This window comes from Narcine bancroftii, chromosome 13 (assembly GCF_036971445.1).
Source record: "Narcine bancroftii isolate sNarBan1 chromosome 13, sNarBan1.hap1, whole genome shotgun sequence".
NCBI lineage: Eukaryota > Metazoa > Chordata > Chondrichthyes > Torpediniformes > Narcinidae > Narcine > Narcine bancroftii.
The window spans coordinates 34,635,991-34,656,724 of NC_091481.1; the positions used below are offsets into that span (position 1 = coordinate 34,635,991).

At 42.5% G+C, this 20,734-nt stretch overlaps 1 protein-coding gene across 3 annotated transcripts in view; it reads right to left on the reverse strand.

The window, feature by feature from the left end:
- LOC138748667 (GTPase KRas) overlaps positions 1-18,009 on the reverse strand; it is a 30,479-nt gene extending 12,470 nt beyond the window's left edge. Inside the window, exons 1-2 of one of the 3 annotated variants that reach the window (XM_069909246.1) lie at positions 17,989-18,009; positions 11,104-11,239 (exon numbers count right to left, since the gene is read on the reverse strand). In XM_069909246.1, the coding sequence (XP_069765347.1) occupies positions 11,104-11,214 (111 nt within the window). In that variant the 5' untranslated portion in view covers positions 11,215-11,239; positions 17,989-18,009. Of the gene's footprint in view, positions 1-11,103; positions 11,240-12,327; positions 12,570-17,988 lie in introns of those variants that run through there. The other 2 variants (XM_069909245.1, XM_069909247.1) reach the window with 2 other exon arrangements.
- Between the last annotated feature and the right edge of the window lie 2,725 nt (positions 18,010-20,734).

Here is a 20,734-nt window from a genome sequence, read left to right on the forward strand (position 1 = left end):
TTTGTTGCATCTCTGTCTCGGTGGCCAGTGGAGAGCTCGCCATATAACACGATCTTGGGAAGGCGATGGTCCTCCATTCTGGAGACGTGACCCACCCAGCACAGTTGGGTCTTCAGCAGCTTGGATTCGATGCTTGCGGACTCTGCCAGCTCAAGTACTTCGATGTTGGTGAAGTCATTCCAATGAATGTCGAGGATGGATCGGAGACAGCGCTGATGGAAGTGTTCTAGGAGCCATCTACAGCAAATATAACTAGCTTCATTGTCTGAGGCAAAGAACTGGGCAAGCACATCTGGAGTCTCACTGTTTACATGGTCATCATTTGGGTCCCAGTCTGAATCAGGCAAGTTGGCTTCAGCTTTGTCCTCAGTGTCCCTCAATAAATCATCCTCCGTACCACCCAGGCCTTCAAACTCCGATCCTTGCATAAACCCCTTGGCCGTCTGTTCCACACCATGTCCACGAAAGTGTACAAAAACAGCGGGTGGGAATTTTATTTTAGGTTTAATTTTTCACTTGAAGATGATGACCAAGGGTTTCACCTTTGTACCATCCACCATGCACGACAACACCACCGTAAACCTGGTCTTTTCGTGGCCTACTGGCCACGCCCATCAACTTAGTCAACTCAACGTGCATATTTGTCTTATACAAGCCAAAACCACGAAATTCAGTCCAAAATTGGGGTCTCATTTTATTTGAAGGTCGCCTTATTCACCAAAACATACGGTATTTACTTTTTTATCTTATGTATATGTGATTTTTATGTGCTGCCGATTGTGTGTATATGTCTTTGCAAAGTGGTCTGGAGATACAGTTTCATCTAGTTGCAGTCAGATGATAATAAACTTGATATTCAGAATCTTGCAGAAAGCAGGCAGAGTGACAAATGGAGATCCTCTGCATTGTAAGAATGAAATGTGCATTTTGTCATTGGCTGAGAAAAGTCAGAGGTTGATGTTAATAGTAGTTAGTGTTACCCTTTGTGTCTAAAATGGTCCTGGTGCCAATAAACGTAACAGAATGTCGGGCATTGCATAAAGAGAGGCCAGACTTTTAAGTGCACTGTTTGGATTTTGCTCCCAGGAATTCACAAGTTGGGATGCTGGGGTAGACTGAGGTAGCGTAGGCCAGGTACCGGAATAGGCAACCAGATGCACATTAAAAACTACACCATCCTTTAGTGTCATTGAAGAAATGGCAGCATGTCATAAAAAGAGAATAAAATGGGTTCAGGATTGGAAGAGACAGATCCCAGAGTCAGGAGGGAATAGGTGGATAAAGGAGGACTGTCTATGGGACAATGCTCCTCCCCCTACCATTTTGTTTTCGCACCTGCCCACACCTTGAAGGGCTCAAGCCCAAAATGTTGATTATGCATCTTTATTTTAGCTCTAGAAAGCACACTGTTTGACCTGTTGAGTTTCTCCAGCATTGTTAGGTAGTCCTCGACATCTGACCTACGCGAGTTACGTCCACCCACACATACGATTGAAATATATTAAAATATCTTTATTAAAACTACTGTACAAGTGTATATTTTGTATTAAAAGTACTGTATGCATGTCTCCATTCCTGGCAGAAGCCCAAAGTCCTCGCTCCCCGTCGGCAGCCCGAGGTCCCCATTAAAGGTTCATTTGTTGAATGTTGCAGGACCTCGAGCATACCCATTTTTTCTATCTTTCCCCCAACCAATCACCCCTCTCCCTCCATGACCCCACAGGGGCAGCCAGTACAGACATTGCTCTTTTTTTTTAAATTTTATTTTTCACACTATGAACCATATTAACCAAAATACATACAAACATTTCCCTCTTGAATATACACAGTGTCATTTTTCTCCCCTTTTCCTTCCTTCCCTCCTTCCTACCCCCATCCAAACCCATTAAACGTTCAACATATACAATACAATAAACCCATCAAACAATGTCATGCAATGAAAATAAACAAGAAAATTGTGTCATCTACTTTTACACACTGGATCAGGTCATTTCGTCTTCTTCTCATTCTATCATTTTAGGGGGTGGAGGTCCGCGGTAGGCCCTCTGTTGTGTTCCATGTACGGTTCCCAAATTTGTTCAAATAATGTGACTTTATTTTTTTAATTATATGTTATTTTTTCCAATGGAATACATTTATTCATTTCTATGTACCACTGCTGTACTCTCAGGCTCTTTTCTGATTTCCAGGTTGACATTATACATTTTTTTGCTACAGCTAAGGCTATCATAATAAATCTTTTTTGCACTTCATCCAGTTTGAAGCCTAATTCTTTGCTACTTATATTACTTAGAAGAAAAATCTCTGGATTTTTTGGTATGTTGCTTTTTGTGATTTTATTTAATACCTGATTTAGATCTTCCCAAAAAATTTTCACTTTCTCACATGCCCAAATTGCATGTACTATTGTTCCCATTTCTTTCTTACAGCGAAAACATCTGTCTGATAATGTTGGATCCCACTTATTTAACTTTTGGGGAGTGATATATAGCCTGTGTAACCAATTAAATTGTATCATGCGTAACCTCATGTTTATTATATTTCTCATAGTTCCGGAGCATAGCTTTTCCCATATTTCATTTTTTATCTTTATGTTTAGATCTTGTTCCCACTTTTGTTTGGGTTTATAACTTATTTCTTAATTTTCTTTCTCTTGCAGTTTGATGTACATGTTTGTTATAAATCTTTTAATTATCATTGTGTCTGTAATCAGATATTCAAGCTGCTTCCTTCTGGTAATCTCAGTCTGTTTCCCAATTTGTCCTTCAAGTAGGTTTTCAGTTGGTGGTATGCAAACATTGTACTGTGAGTTATTCCATATTTGTACTTCATTTGTTCAAATGATAATAAATTATTTCCCAAAAAACAATTTTCTATTCTTTTCATCCCTTTTCTCTCTTTCTCTAAAGGGAAGGTTATCTATTGTGAAAGGGATTAGTTGATTTTGCGTCAATAATAATTTTGGTAGTTGGTAATTTGTTTTTTTCCTTTCTACGTGAACCTTCTTCCAAATGTTGAGCAGATGGTGCAGTACTGGTGAACTTATATGTTGCACCAGTTTTTCATCCCACTTATAAAGTATATGTTCTGGTACCTTCTCCCCTATTTTATCTAGCTCTAATCTGGTCAAATCTGGTTTTTCCCTTGTTTGATAAAAATCTGATAGATATCTTAATTGTGCTGCTCTATAATAATTCTTAAAGTTTGGAACCTGTAAGCCCCTTTGTTTGTACCATTTTGTTAATTTCTCTAGTGCTATGCTCAGTTTCCCCCCTTTCCATAAGAATTTCTTTATTATTTTCTTTAGCTCATTGAAGAATTCCTCTGTTAAGGGAATTGGTAATGATTGAAATAGGTATTGTATCCTTGGGAAGATATTCATTTTAATGCAATTTACCCTTCCTATCAGTATTAGTGGTAAATCTTTAATTTATTCATTAATGGCTGATAATTTAATTTGTATAGATGGCCTAGATTATTATCTAGTCTAATACCTAGGTATTGGATTGCTTGGCTTGTGTTTGCCATTTAAATGGTGATTCTTTTTTAAACTTAGTGAAATCCGCATTATTCATTGGCATCGCTTCACTTTTATTTGCGTTGATCTTGTACCCCGATATTTCTCCATATTCCTTCAATTTCTTATGTAATTCTTTTATTGATAATTCTGGTTCTGTTAAGAATACTATTATGTCATCTGCAAATAGACTGATTTTATATTCCTTCTCTTTTATTTTTATCCCTTTTATTTTATTTTCTGTTCTTATCAGTTCTGCCAATGGTTCTATTGCTAAAGCGAACAGTGAAGGAGATAGTGGACATCCCTGCCTAGTTGACCTGCTTAATTTAAATTGGTTTGATATATATCCATTTACTGTCACCTTCGCCATTGGACCCTTTTATATAATGCTTTAATCCAATTAATATATTTCTCTAGTAGGTTGAACCTTTGTAATATTTTGAATAAATAATTCCATTCTACCCTGTCAAAGGCTTTCTCTGCATCTAAAGCAACAGCCAGTGTTGGCGTCTTATTTCCTTGTATGCATGGATTAAGTTAATGAACTTACAAACATTGTCCGTTATTCGTCTTTTCTTAATAAATCCAGTTTGATCTAGTTTTACTATTTTTGGTACACAGTCGGCCAATCTGTTTACTAATAGCTTTGCTATTATCTTATAATCTGAGTTAAGTAGAGATATTGGTCTATACGATGCTGGTGTTAGTGATTCTTTCCCCGTCTTTGGTATTACTGTAATTATTGCTGTTTTACATGAATCTAGCATGTTTTGTGTTTCTTCAATCTGGTTCATTACTTCCAGGAGAGGATGAATTAGAACTCTTTAAATGTTTTATAGAATTCTATTGGGAGTCTGTCCTCCCCAGGCGTTTTATTGTTCGGTAGCTTTTTTTAAATACATCTTGTATTTCCTCTATTTCAAATGGTTTTATCAATTTGTTTTGCTCATCTTCTTGCAATTTCGGTATTTTAATTTTAGCTAGAAACTCATCTATTTTGTCTTCTTTCCCTTCATTCTCAGTTCGGTATAATTGATTATAGAATTCCTTAAAGTTTTCTTTGATCTCTGTTGGGTTATATGTAATTTGTTTGTCCTTTTTTCTTGATGCCAATACCATTCTTTTAGCTTGCTCTATTTTAAGCTGCCAAGGCAGTATTTTGTGCATTTTTTCTCCTAGCTCATAATACTTCTGCTTTATTTTCATTGTGTTCTTCTTCACCTTATACATTTGTAGTGTTTCATATTTTTTTTTTGTCCACCGATTCTCTTCTTTTTGTTGCATCTTCCCTTGTTGCTAGTTCTTTTTCTGTATTTACTATTTCCCTTTCCAGCTGTTCTTTTTCCCGATTGTAGTCCTTTTTCATCTTAGTTACATAACTTATTTCCTGACCTCTGATGAAGGCTTTCATTGCATCCCATAATATAAATTTGTCTTTCACTGATTCCGTATTTATTTCAAAGTACATTTTAATTTGGCGCTCAATGAATTCTCTAAAATCCTGTCTTTTAAGTAGCATGGAGTTTAATCTCCATCTATATGTTCTTGGTGGGATGTCCTCCAGTTCTATTGCTAATAACAGGGGTGAGTGATCCGATAACAATCTAGCTTTATATTCCATTTTCCTAACTCTCCCTCGGATATGGGCTGACAACAGGAACAGGTCAATCCTTGAGTATGTTTTATGTCCACTCGAATAATATGAGTATTCCTTCTCCTTTGGGTGATCTCTCCTCCATATATCCAAAAGTTGCATTTCCTGCATTACAGGCATTGCTCTTTATGACAGGTTTCACTACTTCACCAGTCCCCCCACCGCTATCGGTTCTGGAGGGCACTATGGGGCGCCACTCAATATGAATGCAATGAAGAAGCAGCCTTTTAGGGCTGCTCCAGGAAAGGTGTTTCTATTTATCTCTCCGCTCTTATAGCCGGCCTCCTGGTGGAGGCTGGGCATGAAAGGACCTATTGTTAGCGGTGCCGGGCAATGCTCATGACAATTTTGTTTGTCTTAAGACAGACAAAAATTGAAATATATCAGGTACATTTCATTTTTTTTTATTATTACATTTGGCATAGCAGTTAACTCAATGCTGTTTCAGCGCTAGCGGTCGGGACTGGAGTTTGAATCCCAGGAGTTGAAATTCTTTAAGGAGTTTGTACATTCTCCCCGTATCTGCATGGGTTTTCCCCAGAGGCTCTGGTTTTCTCCCACCGTTTAAAACGTATCGTGAGTGTAGGTTAATTGGGTGACATGGGCTCATGGATTGAAATGGCCTGTTACTGCACTGTATGTCTAAATTTAAAATTTTTAATCTCACTAGAAGGAACCTTGAATCTAGAGGTGAAAGCAAATCATCCTTGACCATGAGGGACTACTTCAGAACTAATTCCAGCAGTAGTTCAGAGTAGACATCTGACAGCAGTTGCCTGCCAGATACCCCAGCTTTCACTGTATTGGGAAGTGTGTGGAAGGTAATGGTACCCCACCAGACACTGCCAGGAATCCAACAGCAGATACAAGCACCTCAAGAGCAACAATTGACTCAGGAAGGAGTCAGGAAAGAGTCCCAGTCTCATAAAAATTTATTTAAAAAAAAAACAGATCCTTAAATGGCAGATCATCGTCCCACCTGGTCACCTCATTACGGAAATGATGCAAGATTTCAGAAAGAGTACGGAAGAGATTTTCTGGAGATTCTGTCTGGATTCGGGGGTATGAGCTATGGGTAGAGGTTGGACAAACTTTTGCAGAAGACGTTCAGGTCAACTTTTTGTTTTAAAACTTTACACAGAGAGTGGTGGACGCCTGGAACAGGATGCCAGGAGTAGTGGTGGAAGCAAATACAAGAGTGCTTCATGGTAGACACGTGAATATACAGGGAATCATGTGCAAGCAGGACTTTATTTTAATTTAGGATCACTGCACAGTGGCTTAAGGGCCTTTTCCGGTGCTGTTCTAGGTTCTCCAGTCCACTGAAGTTGAAGTAAGTAATTTTAGCATTGATATTGCAGTAACGTGACTCCTTCACTAGAAGCCCCCACAGCTGAGCAACACCACTGGCCGTAAAAGAAGTTTGCAAAGCTGCTTATTTTGTTACGTCACACAGCGTGGAAACAGACTGCCCAATATATCCCACCCACTCTAGTCCCTCCCACATGACAGCCACAAAACTACTTTCCTATATTACAGGACTGTGCAGATATCAAAAGAATTTCAAACTGCAAATCATCTTCAGATGCCCTTAAGAGAGGAGTTGTACAAGTTGAGCCAACAAGCTCATAGTGGATCTTCCTTCAGGGAGAAAAGAACCTCCCCAAACCCCCCCACCCCACTGCAAGTTCAGGATACAAAAAGCAAAAAAGGCTTGCAGCAGTCATTTTCAAATTATTGAGTCATCCATTTTACCCTCAGAAATAAACAAGGGAACTACAAATGGAATTAATCTATCCCAATTGTTCTCCACCTTTTTCTTTCCACTCTCATACTACTTTAAGTATTCCCTCTGCCGTCTGTGCTCTGGGATTAGTGAATGGGAAGGGAAAGTTGAAAATCACTGTTCTAGATCCAATTGTTACTGAAATATTTTGCTTGAGAAAAATTGTCATTGGCCCATTTCCTTTGGAGTTATGAAACAGTGTACATAACGAGTCAATGAGGTACGATTAAAACAGTGGGTTTCAAACTTTTTCTTTCCATCCACATCCCACCTTAAGCAATCCCTTACTAATCACAGAGTACCAATGGCAAAGGGGTTACTTAAAGAGGGATGCGAGTATAAAGAAAAAGGTTGAGAACCAGTGAATGAAAGCGTTGGCAAAACAGCTCATTTCACTCCAATATTTTTTTCCCCATCAGCTTTGCACCTGAATTCACAAAGTTCCTCAATAGTTAATCAAAAGCAGGAGTACCCACTCAAAGTCCAAGAACCAAAAAGGAGATTGGGATTCATCAATGAATCCACAAGTCCAGCACATTTGGATCCTGATCAAAATATTGACTACAAATACATTACCCAGGAACTTTGCCCAGTACCCGGACTTTGATTGGTTTTGAGTAAAATACATCATCTACAACAAACCTTTTCTTTTTTTAATTCCTCCACCCAACTTCCTCAGTTACTGGAGTTACCATCTTGCAGAGGACATATGCTAAATCAAACCTCCCTCAGTACTGGAGTTACCATCTTGCAGAGGACATATCCTAAATCAAACCTCCCTCAGTACTGGAGTTACCATCTTGCAGAGGACATATCCTAAATCAAACCTCCCTCAGTACTGGAGTTACCATCTTGCAGAGGACATATCCTAAATCAAACCTCCCTCAGTACTGGAGTTACCATCTTGCAGAGGACATATCCCAAATCAAACCTCCCTCAGTACTGGAGTTACCATCTTGCAGAGGACATATCCTAAATCAAACCTCCCTCAGTACTGGAGTTACCATCTTGCAGAGGACATATCCTAAATCAAACCTCCCTCAGTACTGGAGTTACCATCTTGTAGAGGACATATCCTAAATCAAACCTCCATCCAACGACAGAAAACAATAATAATGTTAACAACTTTGTCCATACATTATACACATGCTCCAAAATTCTTGCTTGCTATAGTTGAAGATTTTAAAAAATACAATGGTAAACATTATTGAATTAAAAAAAGACAAATACTGTACACAAGGTAGATTGATAATCAATATTTAGTTATCCTGGGGCAAGAAAAGGTGATGTGCAATAGTGCAGACAGGATCTTTATGGTGATGGAGGAGTTCCCTATCAGTGTTACATGGGGAGGTGCAAGAGCCTGAGAGCTGTTGGAAAGAAACTGTTCTTGAACCTAGCTTCAGGCTTTTGTACCTTATGCCCGAAGGTAGCAGGGAGATGGGGTCCATTACCACATTGGCTGCCTTGCAAATGCATGCAAGTTATCCCACAGTATCAGCTTGTAGAATATTTTAACATACAAATCACAACCCCAGCATTGCATTGAAAAGATTCAGTCATTCAACTCAATTCCAAGCATTGGATCTTGCTGTGCAAACACAGAACGCCCCTTCCAGCAGTGACCAGCCTCGAAAAGTGCGGTGTCAGCTGTGACTCAGTGAAGTTGACTGTGAGAGAGAATCTAAGCCTCTCACCATTGTCTCTGATCACTGGTGTTGCAGATCCTAGTTATCCATCCCCACCACCGACAGTGGCGGTTAAATATGCCAGGATTTTACCACCCTTGTAGCTTTTTGACAAACACTGTTTAGATGACAAGTCTTCATCCCTCTCATTGGCTCCTGTCCATATCTACTGTATAGGAAGGCTCATTCACGCTAAAACACTTTCAAATCCAAGTGTAAACTTTAATCCTGAAACTTTATTTTCTTAAAGCTGATCATATCCAATGTAGTTCTTTCACTTGGATCCAGCAGTCTAAACAGCAATGTTCTGCACCCCCCCCGCCCCAACAAATAAATTCCAGAGAAGCCAACTCAGCCTCAAATGTACTTTGGGTTTGAATCTGCCGCTGTCCGCAAGGAGTTCGTACATTCTCACCATGACCCGCGTGGGTTCCCTCTGGGTGCTCCACTTTCCTCCCACCCTCCAAAAACATACTGGGTTTGTGGGTTAATTGGTGTATTTGGGCCAGCACAGGTTTGTGGGCCAGAAGGGCCTGTTACTGTTTTTTAAAAAAAAAATCATATTGAAGAAAGAGGCACTGGAGGGAAGATAAAGGGGCAAAAGAGAGGGGCCGAGAGGTACGTCCATCTTCTGTTCGGTACCCTATCATCTCCTGGCTCCTCAGCCACTTCCCTTTCACCCTGTCTCGACCTCCTTTCTATACCCCTCCTCACTTCAGTCTTGATGAAGGGTCTTGAATTGAAACATTGGCTGACCATTCTTCCCCGTGGATGCTACCTGACTTGCTGAGTCTCTGCAGCTTCTCTTTGTTCACTCAAAAGGCTCCAGCGTCTGCAGTTTTTGCGTTTCTTCAGAAATCCGATTCTTCAGCTCAAATCTCCATTTTGAATATCTATTCATTTTAAAATTTTTAATTTCTTCACAGCGCAGTAGAAGCAGATTCTGGCCATTGTAACCTGCATCACCCAATTAATGTACCAACCCCACATGTTTTGGAGGGTGGGAGGAAACCTCAACACCTGGACAAAACCCATGCAAGTAATGGGGAGAACTCCTTACCAGCACGTTGGATTCAAACGTGTTGGTGCTGTAGTAGCGTAGGCGCTGTACTATCTGCGCATCTCTTATAATGTTGCTGCTAAATCCTCAGCTGCCAGTTGAGTGGTAATGATGGAATGAGGTGAAATTACCTTGCTGCTCCTGTTCCAAAGCAGTCAGGCTAGCTAAGCTAGATACTCCAAACTGAGGGCACCTACAAATTGGAGGAACACCACTTTGTATTCCACCTCTGCTGTCTCCAATTTCCACGAACTGCCTCCCCCAGCTTCTCTCTTTCCCCATCCTTCCTTTCCTCAAGCTCCCCAGCCCTGCTCTTCCTTCTCCTATCAGAGAGCTGCCATTCTTGGCCCTCTGCCCCGATCACTTCTCAGCTTCTTTGTCTTCCTCCATCTCACCTGTTACTTGCTAGCCTGTGTCCCCCCCTCCCCCCACCCTACCCACCCCACTGCCATTTTATTTGGACATCTGCCCGACTTTCCTCATCCTGAGGAAGCGCTCAGGCTTGAAATGTCGACTTTCGGGCGGCAGAGTTGGTATAGTGGTTAGTGCGACACCCTTACAGTACCCGCTTCGAATCCCATGTTGTCTTTGAGGAGTTTGTATGTTCTCCCCAGTCTCTGTGGGTTTTCCTCGGGGGGGGGGGGGGGCTACGGTTTCCTCCTACTATTCGAAACATATGGGGGGGGGGGTTGTAGATCAATTGGGTATAATTGGACGGCATGGACTCAAGGGCCAAAATGGGCCATTACCATGCTGGATATCTAAATTTTTTTTTTAATTTAATTTCCTATGGATGCCGTATCTCCATGGTAATTTTGTGGTGCACTGACTCAGACAGTGCCACTTCTTCCATGGCATTGCTAAACTGCTCGCTCTAGTCCAACAAATGCAGAAAATATAGGAGTTTCCTCCCTAAAATCATACGAGCTAATGGGCAGCTTTGAAATGTGCGCGACAAAGGCAGTTCCCATCGCACTGCAGTCTGCAATGAAAGCATCCCTTCCACCGCCCCCCACCCCCCACCCAGGGTGAGTTATGGGTTTCACGCGACGCACCAGCTATTTCGTAGGGCAGGAAAGAGACAGCCACAGTTCTGTAGGTTTCCAGTAACAAATACCAGGCAGATTTTTGTCCATCAGTGAATCAGATTGTTGTTTAAAAAATGTGACCTGCTGGTAGTTTCCTCAATCACTATTGAGGAAAATTATTTCAGATTTGTTAATAAATTTGGATGCCCCCATGACAGAAATTCAACTCCAAATCACTGGGATGAGCCCATGACCATGATTGTAAAGTTACTGCACATTTCCCCCTTGCGTTGAAAACATCCATCCTGAAAAGTTCAGGTATTTAAAAAGATAAACGTGAAACTGCCGCAGTAAAAGAAAGACTTACTTCTATGGTGGGATCATATTCATCAACGAAGTGGTTCTGAATAAGCTGAATCGTCAGAGCACTTTTGCCCACGCCACCTGCCCCGACCACCACAAGCTTGTACTCAGTCATCTTCTCAGCTCAGGGACAGACCTGCCTGCAAGGAAAAGTAGTCAGTAACATCGAATCATGTAGAATAGAAACAGGCCCTTTGGCCCACATTGTCCCTACTGGCTGATAATCCCATATACAGTTTAAAACAAAGCTCATGCCCAAAGGAACATGGAATAAATCTCCTGGGGAGAAATCCATCAGCCTTGCCTCGCCTTACCTGGAAACAGTTCGAGTCCCACAAGAACACATTTGACACTTTGTTACCTCCTGGAGGAACAGCACAATCAGGATTCAACCTTAACTAACAAGTGTCAGTATTGGCAGTGTCACCAATATCCTGAGGATGACTTATTTTACAACTGTTTTGCCATTCAATGGCAAATAACTAAAACTCTTAATGCAGACATGTTTAAAAAGCCTTAAAGCATCACCTACTAATGTGAGCTGCAAGACCATCTAACACATTTCTAAGTTTAACAGGCCATTTCGGCCCACAAATCCATGCCATCCTGATAGGTTTTGAACGGAGGGAGGAAACCTGAGCCCACAGGAAAAACTCACGCAGACATGGGGAGAACGTACAAACTCCTTACAGACAGTGCAGGATTCGAACCCTGGTCCCGATCGCTGGCGCTGTAAAGGCTTTGCGCTAGCCATGCCGCCCAATCTGAACATTTTTCCCCCCTCCAAAAATGAAATCATTCATAATTAATTTATGTACAAAGAAAAACCAAGTCTTTTTGCCTCCTTGGCATTATATCCATACATCCCATTACCATACATTGTAACAGTCATTCTCTAGTTTGCTATAAAATCTTACTGAGTCCAGAGGACCCCAAAAACTGGCAGCAATAGATATGCACCAAAACAATGGGTTATTTAAAAAGTAGTTTTAAACAAGAAAGCAGAATTAAACTTTAACTTACCACTCAACCTACTTACTTAACCTACCTAATCTACTTAATTCCCCCTCTAATACTAAGCGCAGATGTGTGTAATGTATATTTAAGATTAGAAAAGTTCTTTGGATCACAGTCCAATCTCACGGGTTGCAGGCAATTCTTGTACCGTGCACAGAAGTTAGCATTAACAAGTTCACCAGGCTTTGGTGCTTAACAGGCAAATGGTTACCACTCAGGAGCATTCTTGCTGGTTTTCAGAGAGATTCCTTTTCCAGGACATCAGCAACTGATTTCTTCTCAATCAGTCTTGCTGACGAAACTTGCCCCCTTCAGCTTCTTTCAGGTCACCTTTCACACGGCCAATCTTCTCCTTTGACCAGGCAGCCTTCCAAACTTTGCCAGCTTGTCCCCTTGGAACGGATTTCAGTGTCTCCTTCTCTCTCTGTTTCACACCCTCCCTCTCTGAGAGCAAAACTGTTCTGCCTGCCTGCAAAAATCACATGCTCTCCCAGGCAAGCTATATTCTGCAACTTTGTTGCTCTCTTTGCAAAAAACATTCTGCAAAAATTCTGTGTTTTAAAATGTGTTTGTGTGGAAGCTACTCTAGAAATTCACCCCAAGCCACCCCAAAATACTCTGTCACAGTAGCACCACTTGCCTTTCTCTTATTTGACAGTTTTCCCCTCAGTCTTCAGTAGCAGAAGGACTCAACTCAGAAACAGCCTTTTTTTCCCCAAAAAATAAATTATTCATAATAATTTACAAAAATATCAAAACCATATATTTCCATCACTACATTGTTAACATTAGATCTCTATGTGGCCCTTTTAAGTTTGTCCTCCCTCCATTGTATGATGGGCTTTCCCTCAGTCTTAGCCGCTCACTGCCCAGTGATGGAAGGTCTCCAGACTGTGGTCTTTCCCCATAACACTCTCACATTGGCCTCAGTGAGTACCCCCTGTAGCCTGGAATGTGCCAGTCGGCAGTGTTCCTGCACCGACATCTGCTTTAAGACCAATCAGGCAGACCAAAGGGCACCTTTCACGGAGCTGATGGTCTCCAGCAGCCCTGGATGTCTCTCTCTCTGTGCATATCCAGGAACAGTCAGTTACCTAATACTCAGTCGCAGTTTTGAATGGTTGTGGGTTGAAGTCCCACCTCCAGAGACTTGTGCTCAATTTCCAGGATAACACTTGCTGGCACCACTGAGAAACAGTACACCAATTGAAGAGGCAATTGATAATCTCAAGATTCAACATCACCATTTCCCACACAGCAAGTTCTGGCATCGTAGTCAACGTTTCGATTTCAACAAACAAAACAGAATTTTTTTTAAAAATAAACATTTTTTATAAAACACCTGAGCAGCTCAGAGTGTAGCGGTTTGTAGCAAGGCTATCACAGTACCGGTGACCAGAGTTTGAATCCAGCACTGTCAGTAAGGAGTTTGTACGTTCTTCCCATGTCAGGAGTGGGCATGGGACTGGGGCTCCAGTTCCCTCCTACCCAGAATTGTAGGTTATTTGGGCAGCATGAGGCTTAAGTACAGATCCAGCTGTATTGATACGGCAATTATGTTTTCTCCCCCCCCACCAACGTAGAACTTGCATTATTTTTCCTTTCTGTTGTCTCCCTACCTTCCCAGACTGGCTGCTCACACAGTAACAACCAAAACTCCAAACATCCATATCACACCGCGAGTTTGGACAGAATACCCAAAGTGCAGTATTTTAGTAGGCCAAACGTCCTATTCATTAGCCCATTGTTCACAGATCGCCTGCAGTTCAGTCTAGACTGCAGGCGATCCGTGAAAATAACTAGGGGGTCGAGAAGGTAAAATGCCAGAATGGGATTAAGTTCTCATTCTCGTTCCGAACTTTTTATACACACTGCGTTCTGGGGAATTGGAAATAATTTCCTGGAACCCAGCGGCTATGTGGAAAAAAACCAAACAATTACACTTCAAGTATTTGATCTTTCTCATTACATTGCAGTGCCCTTGGTCACAGATGCAAAATTGTTGCTTTATATGATAATTCAATAACTGTGTTCCCCATATGACGTTGACATGAATCCTAAAAATGAGCATTTGTACTTAAAAGGCAATTTTATTTTGTACCTCAGCCTCAAATCTCCCACAATATGACAATGGAAAAGGATAATGACAGGGTTGTGAGTAGGATTTCCCCCACCCTTCCAATCAGATTAGTAATTATTTACAAAAAGGTCAGATGACTGAATTAATGGAGGCCGATTTGCACTTTCAACCCAAAAATGTTAATCACCAATTTGAGAGAGGGGGAGACACAGAGCTGATATTTAGCAATAGAATGTTTCAAGACAATTTGTTGAATTGAAACAAGCAGATTAATAAAATGAGGCCAATTAATATTTCCCCAGAGGCAATGTCATAGTTTAAAACTAAATGATTAGCAATGTCTGTTGCAGGCTGAGATTTAATGTTGGTGCAGATTGTTGCAGGAAGAGGATGGGTTGTGTATTCCTGTTACTAACCCTTTCTCGGCTCCAAATCCCAGAAAAGCACACAGTCTAACCCAGAGGAAGAGGAGACGAGGAGGTGGTCATACCCAAAAAGAACCAAAATCTCCTGTGACTTGGGTGTGCCACAGTTACAGATAACGCTAAAAATAACCACTGGTCACAGCTCCTGTTACTGCCACTCCTCAAAAAACTGGGAGAGGCAGCTGTGGACAAGGCAAGGCCATTGAACCCTTCAAAACCTGTCCTGTCATTTCATGAAGTCATGGCTGACATGTACCTCATGAAGAAACTATTTTGGGTGTTTAAAAAGGAGAGCAGGAAAATTAAAATAAACACTCTCCGACAAAAAGCTTTTTATTCTTGCTGATGTCTCATTTTAGAAGCAGCAATATGCCAATATTAATATTAACTCAGAGTAACAGCAGAGCTCAAATCACGAATTGAATTTTTTTTTTAAATAGCACACTTTATCAAGGTTCTGGGCCACTGGAGTTAAAAAAGAAACTCTGCAGAGGTCTAGTGTGATACACAAAAGCGTGGGACTGCAGCATCCATTGGAAGTAAAAGGCAGTTGACATTTCAGGCCCGAGCCTTTTGTTCCCTACAAAGGGCTCGTGACTTGCTGAGTTTGTCCCACACGTTTGTGTACTGTTAAAGTTGGTGATAATGTATTGGTCTGCAGCAGTAAACCACTGGTAAAAGTGTCAGCCTTTTCTGAGAAGTGTAGCAGAGGGAAGGTCCATTCTGTCCTGTGCTATTTACATTCTCTGCTGCATCAAAGCCAACATCACACACAGATCCATTGCCCAATGCTCACAACTGACAGTAAGGGGTGGGGGAAATGGCTTGAAAACCAACTTTGTTACTAAGCCTTGGTAACCGCATAAACAAATGGTCTCTCAATTTCCAGGCTTGCTTTTCCCAAACCAGAGGATGCCAAAGTTGGAACCAGTCCTTCCAAATCCACACCCTCCCCACCCCCATTCAAATGTCCCACAAGACAACGTGAGCTTCCTGATCTCTGAGACCTTTTCAAATTCTGCTAATCACGTGACAAGCTCTCTCCCGAGCCAACCTATTGCCAGGGCTTCACCACGCGAGATACAGGAGCAGAATTCGACCATTCAGCACAGTCTTCTCTGCCTTTTGAATCATAGCTGGTGAATTTTTTTCACAACCTCATTCTCCTGCCTTCTTATAGGAACGTGCAAAATTATGAAAGGAATGGGTAAAATATAAGCAGGAAAGTTGTTTCCACTGGCAGGTGAGACTAGAACTAGGTGATGTGGCCTCAAGATTCAGGGGAGTAGATTAAGGACAGAGAGGAGGAGGAACTGCATCTCCCAGAGAGGGCTGAATCTGTGGAATTCTCTGCTCAAGGAAACAGTAGAGACGGTTTCATTAAATATATACAAGATCGTGTTATATGGCGAGCTCTCCACTGGCCACCGTGACAGAGGTGCACCAAAGAAGAGGTACAAGGACTGCCTAAAGAAATCTCTTGGTGCCTGCCACATTGACCACCGCCAGTGGGCTGATATCGCCTCAAACCGTGCATCTTGGCGCCTCACAGTTTGGCGGGCAGCAACCTCCTTTGAAGAAGACCGCAGAGCCCACCTCACTGACAAAAGGCAAAGGAAGAAAAACCCAACACCCAACCCCAACCCAACCGCTGCAACCGTGTCTGCCTGTCCCGCATCGGACTTGTCAGCCACAAACGAGCCTGCAGCTGACGTGGACATTTACCCCCTCCATAAATCTTCGTCCGCGAAGCCAAGCCAAAGAGAAGAGATACAAGACTATAGTGGCCCGCAACCTACTCTGCAGGCCGACACAGGAAATGGCCGTCGTACACGGCAATCGAACAGATGACGTGAGCTGAGCAGCCCGTTACCATAGGCCACAACAGCAGAGGCTAAACCAGCCAATCACCAGCAGTGGACTGCAGGTAATCCGATCCGAGCCAGCGGATCACGAGGCGACCAATCCGCAGCCAGCAGGTCACGAGCCACGCCCATGGTGATGCGGCAGTCAGTCTATAAAAGGTGGAGCAGATAGCCGAATAAACTCAGTGTCGGCTGCACTCTCTCGGTGTGAACCTCTTTCTTCGAGACAATATTGCATAGAAGGGGAACTAATACTTACCCCATAAGTGTAGCTGAGTCCATAACCAGATCAGCCGTGATCTTACTGAATGGCAGAGCAGGCTCGACAGGTTAGATGGCCAACTGGTGCTCCTATTTTTTTGTTCTGATGAAGCACATTGCCTGGGTCTGTGAAGCCAACTTCAGTCAGAGTTCAGACAAGTTTCACATTGGCCACAGGATTCCTGCACCTCCAAATCCAGGAGTTATCTGGCCCCTACCATTAACTGCCCAAACCCATGAACATCCCCACCCTACCCCCTCCACATTACACCACATCTGACCACTACCCCACCGTGCCCTCTGGCTTCAGTTCCCACCACCCGCCCCAACTTCTCGCTCCGAGCAGTGGGCGAGAGTGTCTCAGATCCAGTGCATTAGGTTTGCATTCACTGATGGACAAGTAACGTGGTGCCTCGGCCAACACAGCTGCTGTCTCTCAGGTCCAGCAACCTGGGTTCGATTCCCATCTCCAGTGCTCTTTGTGTGGAGTTTGCACGTTCTCCCCCTGACCTCCTGGATTTCCTTCACCCACCCACATTCCCAAAAACCTGCAAGCTGGTAGGTTAATTGGATACTAGAAGTTGTCACAAACATGTACGCACATAGATGAGGTTTATCTATTTTATGCACAAGGCCCTTCTGGGTGCTCCCCAGTTTGATCTACCAATCCCTTCCATTTTTGGAGGGCGAGAGGAAACCAGAGAAAATCCATGCAGACATGGGGAGAACATATAAACTCCTTACAGACAGTGGCAGATTCAAACCTGGGTCTCTGGTGCTATAATAGCATTGCGCTGACTGCTACACTAACCTATGCCTTTGAGGAGTTCAGAGGTGACAGAGGGAAAGGGGATGGAAATGCAAGGGGAAAGTAATAAGCATGGTTTGGACAATGACTGATTATGCTCGTTGGGTTGAAGGGCCTGTTCAGTGGGATATCTGACCAAGATTGGCAGATGCCCTTCCCAGAAGGAGATGGATTTTGAAACTAAGATGGGGGCTCACAATGACCAAGATTGATTCTTCTTCAGCTGCTGTGGTGGGACTCACACTTGATCTGGGCTGCAGAGAAAAAGATGTTCCCATCTTTTAAGTTCTTCCCCATCTGCCACAAGCCTTGCCCACCTTGTGACACTTCCCACCGCTTGCTTTCACAATCCACCAAATCCTCTGCCCTGCTCCTTTTTTTTAACCTCACCAACTACTCACTGCAACTAGCATCAGGAGTCAGCCCCCATTACCTGGCTTCCTGATGATTTCCCACATTCTGCTGTGCACTGAAGTCAAATCAACTCTCAAACTTCCGCAAACATTTGGCAGCAAGGTCACAAATAGTTTCCACAGAAAATGCCTGCGTAATATTTTTAGAAACTATTATCTAAGTGTGGGTGGGGAAAAGAGTCAGGCTCCTGGATAATGTTGCAAGTCCAGAGCCAAATAAAAGTTCGACTTTGGATACTTTCTCCCAATCAGAATCCTTCTGTTACCAGGAATTGAGAGGCTGAGATGGGTGGGTAGGGGGGAAAGAGAGGGGGAAGGAGTCCTTCAAACAACAAGGGGTCACAATGGTGACAATGGAGTTACTTAAACTTCCAATGTAACAATGTGCATTGATGGAAATGTACTGATATGCCACTAAGGAAGTGAAAAGACCAATTTTCTTTTGTGAATAAAGTTGATTTCTGGGGGGGGGGGGGGGGGGGGGGAATATTTTCCAAAAGCCTTTACTTCAGAAGAACATACACAATGGTTCTCTATCCAAGTGGCCCAACTTCCACCATTTCTACACTGAGAAATTGGAAATATTAAATGGCCTGGTGTATTCATATGAATTATTATCCAGTTTTAAGTGGGTGCTATCCTTGTTTAACACAGAAACCTCAATTTGAAAAAAGAAACAAAAGCTTTTCATTAACGTATTCCAAAAATCAGTTAATTATTAGAAAAGCATCCAAGTTCTTTTAATGTATCCAGCAACCAGTGATTAATTTAAACCCAAATAGACCAACGTGCCAACCATCTTAAAATTTGTTGGCACAAAGTGCCCATATCAGCCCTGGCTCACCAGGAGCTACGGACAGTGGACTTCAAATAATGCTCCAGAAATCCATCCAAATGATCCAGAGCTTTTGGATGAAAAATTAAATCAAGGTCCTGTCTGTTAGGACATCCCAAAGATGCGAGGAGTTGTGAGGTTTCTTAGTCGCGTGGGTGTATTTGGGGAGCTCACGCTCGTGGGCTGGAGGGGCCTGTTAGCAGACTGTAACTGATGGGAAGAACTGATTGTTATCCCCCAAACTCAGGCCATCTTATCACCCATCTCAATTTTGCTTGGGGTTCTTGTACAGAAATTGGGTGCCAAGTTTCCAAATCTACCTTAGATACCTTAGATGCTGAAGATGTGAAAGGAAGATGTGGGTCTCCACTCAGCTCTGAATCACTTCATCGACTACAGCTCGGCCTTCAACACCATTACTCCTTCAGTGGTCGTCAAGAAGCTACAAACTCTAGGCCTCTGTACCCCACTTGGCAACTGGATCCTTGACTTTCTCATCAGAAGACCACAGTCTGTACAAATTGGAAACAACATCTCCTCCTCACTGATTATCAACACATTTGCACCCCAAGGATGCATGCTTAGCCCACTGCTCTACTCATTATACACCCATGACTGTGTGGCCAGGTACAATTCCAATGCTACCTACAAGTTTGGTAAAGACATCATAGTTGTCAGCAGAATCACAAATGGCAATGAGGAAGCGTCCAGGAGGAAGATATCAACTCATTCAGTGGTGTAACAATGACAACCTTGTGCTCAGTTATCAAAAACAAGATGATTGTGGACTTCAGGAGGAAGTCAGGGGAACACGAGGTCTCAGTAGTGAAGAGGGTTAAGAACCTCAAATTCCTGGGTGTCAACATCTCCGAGAGTCTGTCCTGGAGCCTCGACGTTGATGCAATCACAAAGAAGGCTTGCCAGCAGCTATATTTTGTGAGGTGTCTGAGGAGATTCAGTCTGTCCCTGGAGACGCTTGTAAACTTCTACAGGTGGAGAGCATTCTGGCTGGTTGCATCACTGCCTGGTATGGAGATGCCAACTCTCAGGACAAAAATAAACTGCAAAGGGCTGTTAACTCGGCCTGTGACATCACAGGCACCAGACTTCACTCCATCGAGGACATCTACTTGAGGCAGTGTCTTAAAAAAGCAGCCTCTATCCTCAAAGTTCCCCACCTCCCAGGCCATGCCCTCTTCACTCTGCTACCATCAGAGAAAAGATATAGCAACCTAAAGACAAGCACTCAGCAGCACAGGGACAGCTTCTTCCCCACTGTCATCAGATTCCTAAATGATCAATGAACCAAAGACACTGCCTTACTTTTCGTCCACTATTTTTTTTAAATAGTTATATTGTAAAGTGGTTATAATATGAATGTTTGCTCTATGATGTTGCCACAAAACAATGACTTTCATGACTTGTTCATGACAATAAATTCTTTCTTCTCACGTTTTGAACAAGTGCATGGTCTGAACCAGCAGCTGAATAGTTCCAGCATCTATTTGGAACTAAAGGAGGAAGGATGTTGGTGGGGAAAATGGAAATATTCAGCTGAATGTTGACAGATAAAATATTAGAAACCTTTTTTAGTAGTAAACAGAAAGTTACAGCTGATGAAAGATATTTTGGCAGTTTCTACAAGTTGGATGGATTTAAAAGCTTGCTTCACCCTGTAACAATGAAGGCCCCATTCTTTGTTTGCAGCCAACTAGGTGAACAGGTCGCTGTTCACAACCAGTTCTCAGCTGAGTGTAATTGTAAGGGAAAAGCCATTTCTGTAGAAAAAAGGGCTTGGCTCTTTTGTTTCACTAACTTCTCAGGTTAATCTATTTGCATGGCAGTATTTCAAATGTATACAACTGAGGCAATGAAGCCCTGGCTGCAAAATACTGGTCAAGAGTTGGTATCCACCTGAAATAGTTGGTGGC